The following is a 10,199-nucleotide window of genomic DNA, read 5'->3' on the forward strand; positions in this document are numbered from 1 at the left end:
GTTCTATTAGACTATATCGATTTTTCTATGACATGCATTTTGACAAGCAAGGATTTAGAGTCTGTGCTACAGCAACTTACTGTTTTCTCATAAGTGCAAATGTAGGTATAATTATCGAGCATAATTTGAGCATAATAGGTAAATGTTGAGCATTAATTTAAGCATAACAGGTAAAATTTTGAGCAGTGCAGCATAGCATAATAGGTAAAATAATGAGCATAATTGGCGGGTCCCTATAAGAAATGTTTAGAATAATTTCCATGACAACAAGAATGTATACTACAGTATGATAACCTGATCACCAGGTACTATTTCAACATATCATGGCTTCTCCACATTTTTCTTTAATGGAGTGCAATTATAAATACATTAATGTAGAACAGGTAGTTTTGAAACATCCTCTAATGGGCATAAAACTATTATTAATGATCAGGCTACCTGACTGCTTTATTAGAGTAGATCAGTTAGTATAACACTGCACCTGCAATAGCTACAGTTATTTGCTTAGAATATAACTTTATTTTTTATGCAGCACAAAATATACATCCATTATACACAATATATTTTAGTAAATCATGTCCATTTCAGATTCCATAATTTATACATGCTGTATTCAAGTTTCAACTCGGACATTGTGATATTTCAGTAATGGTAACTCCACGATCTTCATTTGTTAACAGTGGAAGAAGGTGATGGTTTAGGGAGGTGAGTATGCAGTACAAACTGTCTGGATTATGGAACACTTGGTCCATGTTGCTATATACTTGTAAATATTCAGTGAAAGTGAACGTTGGACAGTACACTCCTGTTAAATCCAGCTGTGTAACAAACACAAAACATCATATAAACACTGCACATGTTAATGTAGAGGGTTTGGTTTCAACTCACATGAATATGATTAAGATTAGCTGTTGCCACTTGTAAGTGATAAAGGATGTCTCGTGTTTGAGGATCATTTGTCATGAAGACTAGTTTGAATAGGAAAGCATTAATATGTGTAATATTAGTACACTGAGGTGAATCGAGCTGTTGGTAACGTGTTAGAAGTCCACTTGGAAGTGTAAATAATGGTCCCCTAGCACATTGCTCTACAGGCATAGACTGTAACAGAACAATATACATAAATATGTATTTAACATAGTGTCTATGTTGAACTTACAGCAAGTTTATCTCTGACAATTTCAATTGTTGTCATAATCCGACAACTATATGCAATGAATAAAGCATTTCTGTCATCTTGATTTCGTTTAACATGTGAAAGAGGAGCTTGATGTTGTTGTAGTTGTAGAGTAGGAGCAGCTGAAGAGGAAGAGTGCAGAGTGCTAATGATCAAGAAACATCCAATAGCCAGTGAGAAGATCTTCATTGTAAATTATCTTATAATGTTAACAAGTTTATCACTGATAAGTAATGAATAGTTGAAGTGAAGTGAGTACAAACACTAATGGTTTTTATACTATTACTAACTACCTAAATGATCATTGATGTGAAGAATATCTGAGAATATTGAACGTGATATTATGGTAGGGAGAAAATACTTGGAAAGGAAATTATGTTGCTACACGTTGTCCAATTTTGATACGCTGTTAATGTATCACAAATAACTAACATGTTTACTCTACCTAGTGATTGAATTTTGAATCTCTTTGTTATATATAAAATTGTGTATAACTTGTGAAATAAATAATTATGTGTATGTATTTTCTTTTAACTTCAGTAATGTTAATTGTACAATAGTAATAATATACAGTCATAGAAATTAGTGAGAATAAAACAAGAAAACAAAGAAATCAGAATATGTATACTTTGTGTTGAAACATTTATACCTTTTAACAAATTGTATGTTGGGACTCATAAACTTAATAATGAGTTTCTCATCCTCCTGTATTCAAAATGTCAGTGCGGGAGGGTGGATTTTATATTTTAGTTTTTCAGTACTAACTAGCTAAAATGACTCAGTATGCAGTTTTCTTAGACTGCTCTTGCAAGGTGCCATGCAACTTTTAAAAGTGCTGGATGGCTGCACTCAGCCACCAGTAATGGATGACTGCATTCAGCCACCAGTAATAGAAAATTTTTTGATGAGGTAAGAAAAATGGCGATGCAGGAGGGGATGAGAACTAATAATTAAGTTTACGTGGCCTTATCATAATATCATGATAAATGTTTGCAAACACTCTTTTTAAAGATTCATCCTACACTGTAGCTGTGTGTCACTTTGATGAAAGTTTACAGAATTTAGTAACTGGTGCCTATGCTAAGTAAGTATAAGACAGTTATAGTTGTAAATTACAATTTTGGAGTGGGAGATGCATAATATTTGGGCCTTAGAACCTTCCTTGGCCTCTTTCCTTTCATTTTATTTAATTTTCCTTACTTGTGATGGGGGTTTAATAAATAATTCCAACTTGGAAGATATAACTTTCTACATCATTTATGATTTATTTATCCAATTAAGTCACCTTCAAGAATACGGTGTATATATGAAAGGATGATATCCTATAAATGTTCCACAGTAGGACAGAAATCATCAAACAGTTGTACATATCACCAAACATTGAGTTGTTAGTTACAAATGCTTGCAAATCTTTTAGTTGATTTGTTGCTACATTTCAGTGATTAGGTACCAAAATTATGATGTCAAAGTGTCATGAAACTAAACTTCAGATCTATATTTAATTTTGCTATTAATGTACTTTCAGAGAATTCAATACTTGTTAACCAATTCTTTCAGTGTGAGTAAGGTAACCCAGCGCTAGTATGGGAATATTATATTAATAATTGTTACGTAGCTAATTAGAATTGCATGCAACAAGGATGTGTTTTTGCATTGAAAATGATTATAGCAGTAGGTTACAGTTGACAAAGAGTTTCAACCTAATTGTAAATCTGGAACAGTTGTAGCTACAGTGTATGTGGCTATATTGGAGTTCTCTATGTTGAAGAAATAATATGAAACTTTGAGAAACAATTTTATTAATTCTGTACAAAATTATGGTTTTGAGCATTATTATATTACTGCTTAACAGTCCATAATAAATTTTGAGTGGTGAGAGTTTTTGGAGCTTTAAACTTTTGTCAGTTTGATATCCTACTACATCATGTTTGAAGTACACATTTAACTGTGTATTAACATGTGTACAGTACTTGCCATATTTAGTAGCATTCATTAAGGAGATACCATATAAGGATCATATGATAATCCACTGGTTATGACAGCATGTTTAATTTTGATTTAGATTTTGGAATCTTCTTCTTCCAAACAGTGGGAAGTATACATTACCAACTTGAACAAGAAATTGTATACATCACCAAACATTAATAAACATATTGATTAGGCAGTTAGCTACAAATATTTTTGTTCACTCACTTGTAACTTGTCTAGATTATAAAAACATATAGTTACTGTCCAGCCAGGATGTTCCATGAAGACATGCTATAATACCCATGAGTTACTTTCCTTTTCACACACCAGATTCCACACATTAAATCTTACCAACAAAGTGCTTTAGCCACAATCAAGGAATAATTAAGAAAAATTAAACAAAGTGGAAGGAAAGTGGCTAAGGAAGGTTCTAAGTCTCAAATATTATGCATCTTCTACTCCTAAATTGTAATCTACAACTATAACTAACTTATACTTAGCACAGGAAACAGTTACTAAATTCTGTAAACTTATATCAAAGTGACACACAGCTACAGTGCATAATGAATCTTTAAAAAGAGTGTTTGCAAACATTTATCATGATATTATGATAAGGCCACGTAAACTTATTATAATTATTAGTTCTCATCCCCTGCTGCATCGCCATTTTTTTTACCTCATCAAAAAATTTTCTATTACTGGTGGCTGAATGCAGTCATCCATTACTGGTGGCTGAGTGCAGCCATCCAGCACTTTTAAAAGTTGCATGGAACCTTGCTAGAGCAGTCTAAGAAAACTGCACACTGAGTCATTTTAGCTAGTTAGTACTGAAAAACTAAAATATAAAATCCACCCTCCCGCACTGACATTTTGAATACAGGAGGATACGAAACTCATTATTAAGTTTATGAGTCCTAACATACAATTTGTTAAAAGGTATAAATGTTTCAACACAAAGTATACATATTCTGATTTCTTTCTTTTCTTGTTTTATTCTCACTAATTTCTATGACTGTATATTATTATTATTGTACAATTAGCATTACTGAAGTTAAAAGAAAATACATGCACATAATTATTTATTTCACGAGTTATACACAATTTTATATATAACAAAGATTCAAAATTCAATCACTTGGTACAGTATACATGTTAGTTATTTGTGATACATTAACAGTGCATCAAAATTGGACATAGCAACATATTTCCTTTCCAAGTATTTTCTCCATACGATAACATCATGTTCAATATTCTCTGATATTCTTCACATCAATGATCATTTAGGTAGTTAGTAATAGTATAAAAACTGTTACAGTTTGTACTCACTTCACTTCAACTATTCATTACTTATCAGTGATAAACTTGTTAACATTATAAGATAATTCACAATGAAGATCTTCTCACTGGCTATTGGATGTTTCTTGATCATTAGCACTCTGCACTCACCCTCTTCAGCTGCTCCTACTCTACAACTACAACAACATCAAGCTCCTCTTTCACATGTTAAACGAAATCAAGATGACAGAAATGCTTTATTCATTGCATATAGTTGTCGGATTATGACAACAATTGAAATAGTCAGAGATAAACTTGCTGTAAGTTCAACACAGACACTATGTTAAATACATATTTTGTTCTGTTACAGTCTATGCCTGTAGAGCAATGTGCTAGGGGACCATTATCTACACTTCAAGGTGGACTTCTAACACGTTACCAACAGCTCGATGCACCTCAGTGTACTAATATTACACACATTAATGCTTTCTTATTCAAACTAGTCTTCATGACAAATGATCCTCAAACACGAGACATCCTTTATCACTTACAAGTGGCAACAGCTAATCTTAATCATATTCATGTGAGTTGAAACCAAACCCTCTACATTAACATGTGCAGTGTTTATATGATGTTTTGTGTTTGTTACACAGCTGGATCTAACAGGAGTGTACTGTCCAACTTTCACTTTCAATGAATATTTACAAATATATGGACACATGGACCAAGTGTTCCATAATCCAAACAGTTTGTACTGCATACTCACCTCCCTAAACCATCACCTTCATTCACTGTTAACAAATGAAGATCGTGGAGTTACCATTACTGAAATACCACAATGTCCAAGTTGAAACTTGAATACTGCATGTATTTTGAAATATGGAATCTGATATGGACATGATCACTAAACTACTAAATATATATTGTGTATAATGGAAGTACATATTTTTGTGTTGTATAGAAAATTAAAGTTATATTCTAAACAATCAGCTGTAGCTATTGCATGTGGGATGCAGTGATAATTCCAGCATATTTTAGGTATTTATATAGAAATATAATCATTATAAAAACTATGCACGTTTTGTTATAACTCTAATAGAGCAGTCAAGATTCTAATACTACTCTAATAAAGCAGTCAAGTACACTTTTATTGATACTGTATCAAACAGTTATAAAAACACAGCATTAATGGTCCAAACACCAATCAATATATAGCATGTGGTAGGATAATCCTGTCAACATAAAAATTATAACTACTTATGCTGAAATTGAATATTATATAATAGCTTTAATAGGTAGCTTTGTGTGAAAGGCATCATGTGAATATCACATTACCTTTTCGCAAATCCAGCCACTGACATGGGCACTGCAGTCAAGTGTTACTGAAAACACCATAGCAGCTACAAGCAACATGTTCAATATTCAATAAGAAGCCAAAATTGTAAGTTGTGGCAAGTTTTTCTCAAACCTCAGCAGTGATGTAGCAAAATTTTAGAGGTGTGCGATTATCTGGATATATCCGATTATTGAGATATCGTAAGACTTATCGAGATAAGGATGACAGGTTTATTCATCTAGATAATAGTAAACTTCCAAAGTTTTTTTGTATACCAAAGAATATCTAATGGTGTAGACACCTCCTGGGGGCTCCAACTCTCCTACCACTTGGAAACATTGTTAAAACTAGCATTTTTACTTTTTTTGTATTCTTCAAATTGCAATTTGCTCACTTTACTGGTTAATATTGACAGTTAACCACAACAAATAATTGTTTCAATAATCGAGATGTTAGATAACCGAGATAAGTTTAAAAGAAATACTGAGGTATGTCTAAATTTGTCATTGCACACCTCTACAAAATTTACCCTTGCATAGGAAGCATGATGTTAAGAATCTTTGTAAGAAATATTTATTTTTTAAGAATGATGCCTACACATGGCACTATGTGTAGGACATTTTCATGCTGTGTAGAAATCAGTGGCGATTCTAGACATGACCTTCAGGTGGGACCAAGTAGGGAACAGCATGACTATTGCTGTAATATAAAGTAGAATTTCAGGGGAGTCTGGGGTGCAACCCCCAGAAGCTGCAGGAATTTTTGAAGGCTTGAAAACAGCCTAAAATTTATGCTATAAACATGAAAAATGCTAAAATAACTAATGCCAATCTATACTGCAACTTTTTCTAGATTTTGACACAAACAAAGCCTTTGCACCAATTATGTATACTACAATCACAATCAAAAATCATTGTCCATTTCGGTTCTAGTGTGTTACAGTATCAACTGTAATTGTACGTACCTAACAAGTTCCATTTTACTTTGGAAAACCACACCACTGACGACTCGGAAAACAAAAATATTATAACTTATCCATGCCACACAACTAAATTACGACACAGAATGTAACAAAAATAACAATGAAAACTGTTGATTTGCTACATGCAAGAATGTTGTATTTATACAGCTACATACACAGCAGCTATATTATAACAAATTCAAAAATAAAGACCTATGATTCTGTTCAGTAGAAACTTGTTGAAACGAAAAAAATCTATAATTAAAGTTGTACTTATTACAAACGTGAGCTGCTAATTGTTTTCTCCACTATCATCACCTTCACCAGCAGCCGCCGGTGGTTGAGGAGACGTGTCTTCATCATCTTTATCTTCTCCCTCAGTGTGATGACTAGATGAAGAGCTTGATGATGATGATGATGAAGCTTGGCTTTGTGATGATTCTGGACGCTTGTCGGCATCTTCTGCTGACGGTGCAGAAGGAGACTTCTCTTTATCTGGAGATGGAAATTTTTCTTTATCTGGAGAGGAAGACTTATCTGTTTCTGGGGAGGAAGACCTTTCTTTCTCTGGAGTAGGAGACTTTTCCTTTTCTGGAGTAGGAGACTTTTCTTTCTCTGCTGCAGTTGTAGTAACCTCAATTTGCTGGTCATCAGTAGCCATAGTGATTGAAATGCTTACTTCACCTGCTGTTGGTTCATCTTCTGACTCTTTTGGTGTTTCAGTATATTCAGTTTGTTCCTTTGCCACTGATTGTACAGCATCCCCTAATTCAGATCCAGCCTTGTAAGTCTGTGTAGTATCTTCAGGTACCTTTGCTTGTTCTGTTTCTTCAGTTTTTGTACTCTCCACCTCATCGGCTTTGCTTGTATCAACAGTGACTTCTATAGTTGTAGTAGTTTCTGATTGTGTACTCTCTTCAACAGCAGCAGTGCTGTCTCTGGTTTGGTCAGAAACGTCTTCAATTTCCTTTTGATCTGTTTCTGGTGGCGGTTGACTTTCTACCTTTTCTGATATAACTGCAGTAACCACTTCAATGGTTGGCACTTCATAAACCATATGATGTTTATTCTAATGAGGAATTCTGTAATATTATATCCTGTTAGGTTTCTTTAGATCAATCATGCGTGTTATGGTATATTTTGCAGCCAACTACTTGCCATTAACAAGTTACAAATGAATGAACAAGTGTAGTAAACTAGTAAACACTCAGTATTGGATAAATAATACAATTCTTGTGTATCAACTATTGTGTGGAACAAGGAAGGAAATTCTGTGTTGTGGTCTGATCAATGGACCATTAAATCCCTAATCCCATTCTATCCATAATTAATGAAATAACCATTTTTCAGGAAAATGTACAAATTCATGCACAGAATATCCCTACAATTTGGTGTGTGAAAAAGAAAGTAACTCACTGGTACTATAGCTTGTCTTCATGAAACATCCTGGCAGGACAGTTATTATACATTAATTATAATCTAAACAAGTTACAAGTGAGTGAACAAAAAATATTTTTAACTAACCAATTAGTTTATTAATGTTTGGTGATTTATACAATTTCTTGTTAAAGCTGGTAATGTATACTTCCCACTTTTTGGAAGAAGAAGATTCCAAAATCCAAATCAGAATTTAACATGCTGTCATAACCTGTGGATTATTAGGCCACATAAACTTAATTATTAGATTCATTTCTTATCCACATCCCAATCACCATTTTTCTTACCTCATCAAGGATTTTTTGCACAACTGGTGGCTAAGGGAGGCCAATGAGCACCTTTTATAGTTGGTACCTTGCTAGAGTAGTCTTTAAAAATTGCATTTTGAGTCATTTTAGGTAGCTAATTCAGCTATCTAGTTAGTGGAAATAAAATAAAAATCTGCCCTACCACACTGCTATAAATTTGAGTACAGGAGGATGAGAAACTAATAAATAAGTTTATGTATAGCCTTATGGATGCTTAGTGACTAAATATGGTAAGTACTGTACACATGTTAATACACAGTTACATGTGTACGTACTTCAAACATGATGAGTAGGATATCAAACTGCAAAGTTGACAAAAGTTCAAAGCTCCAAATATCTTGCACCATGCACTCAAAATGTATGATGGACTGGTCTGTAGTATAAAGCTTAGAACTAATAAGTAGTAGTACCGTAGTTTTGTACAGAATTTTAAAAAAAATAGTAACAATTGTTTCTCCAAGTTTCATACTATTTCCTCAACATATACTGCACAACAATTATCCCTCTTCTCACATAGTACCACATATGTATGTCCAACTTATTTTAACAAAACTAGAACTACTCAGCTTGGAAATACCCATAAGAGCTCTTAAAATCCATTAACTATATTTTGGCTAATATTGTTAGGATTGCTAAATGCACACATCAACATCATCTGGATGTCATAATGACTTATTTTACATGACATTCTACCAATCAGTTGTTTGTAATGAGACAATTATGATATATAAATACAGTAGAATACCTGTAAGTTTATCACTTAAAACTATGGACCATTCATGTACCATCATCAGTATGTGTACTATTATAAACAATAGTACCATAGGTACTGAATTGTTTAGCATTTTCAGTTAAGACTAATACAGTTTTGTTATTGATCCGTGTATTTTGGGGCCAATTATAAGTCTAATGGTAAAGTAAATAGGCGCTTCGCGCGCTGCGCGCGCGAAGCGCCTATTTACTTTACCGTTTGGTCATTAGGACATTAGGTAGGGTCCGCAACGTGAAATTTCGACCTCCGAGAATCAACTACCAAACCACCCACAAATGCTAGGCTATGTACCACTTAGAAAACGCCAGATTGGTGTTATTTTTCATTAACGTCTTGTCGTGCAAATCGGCGAATATGCTTACAAATTACGAGATTGTTTGCTATATCTTCAAGTAAATGTCTTTTAAAGCTATAATATGCACTCTCAACCTTTCTTACTAACTGTACTCTAAACTGAAACCATCAGTGGCTGCATTGTCTGGAGCGATTTCAACCCGCAGCATCGCGAAAATGAAATTTCGGACTCGAAAAAAGTTTCGATGCCACTGAAGCACACAGTAGCGATGCCAAAGTAACCCTCCCAGGTCAAACTGGTCTGGTATGGGTCCAACTACTATCACACCAAATATCATGGAATTCCAAAATTGTTTGCCATCTGGCTGAGCTCGACGGATGTCAAAAATTCGTCAAAAATGCCGATTTTATTCACTGACGGGAACCTTTGCTAGCCAGATGTGCTAGTTTACTTCTCAAAAGCTTACTAGACCCATAGCCAGTAGCTTTCAGTCATAGGGTTGGTCTGGCAGCTCTTCTAGCGACCTCAAAAACCGACAAATGCCGATATCCACGAATTTTGCCGATATCGACCAATTTTATTTTACACTGCATTAAAGAAATATTGCACATCAAACGTGATGCTTTGCCTCTCTAAAGTCATGCTGCATCCTTGTTTAGTTATATTCGTC

At 34.0% G+C, this 10,199-nt stretch overlaps 1 protein-coding gene across 1 annotated transcript; it reads right to left on the reverse strand.

Annotated features, from left to right (window-relative positions):
* Positions 1–7,009: 7,009 nt before the first annotated feature.
* Positions 7,010–7,774, reverse strand: LOC136253599 (uncharacterized). Its single transcript, XM_066046265.1, has one exon. The coding sequence runs from the start codon at positions 7,772–7,774 to the stop codon at positions 7,010–7,012; it is 765 nt and encodes a 254-aa protein (XP_065902337.1).
* Positions 7,775–10,199: the final 2,425 nt, after the last annotated feature.

The sequence above is a fragment of the Dysidea avara genome, chromosome 4, assembly GCF_963678975.1.
Source record: "Dysidea avara chromosome 4, odDysAvar1.4, whole genome shotgun sequence".
In the NCBI taxonomy this organism is placed as follows: Eukaryota; Metazoa; Porifera; class Demospongiae; order Dictyoceratida; family Dysideidae; genus Dysidea; species Dysidea avara.

Coding starts and splice junctions, on each gene's coding strand:
- LOC136253599 (XM_066046265.1), bottom strand. CDS start 7,774: ATGGTTTATGAAGTGCCAACCATTGAAGTGGTTACTGCAGTTATATCA.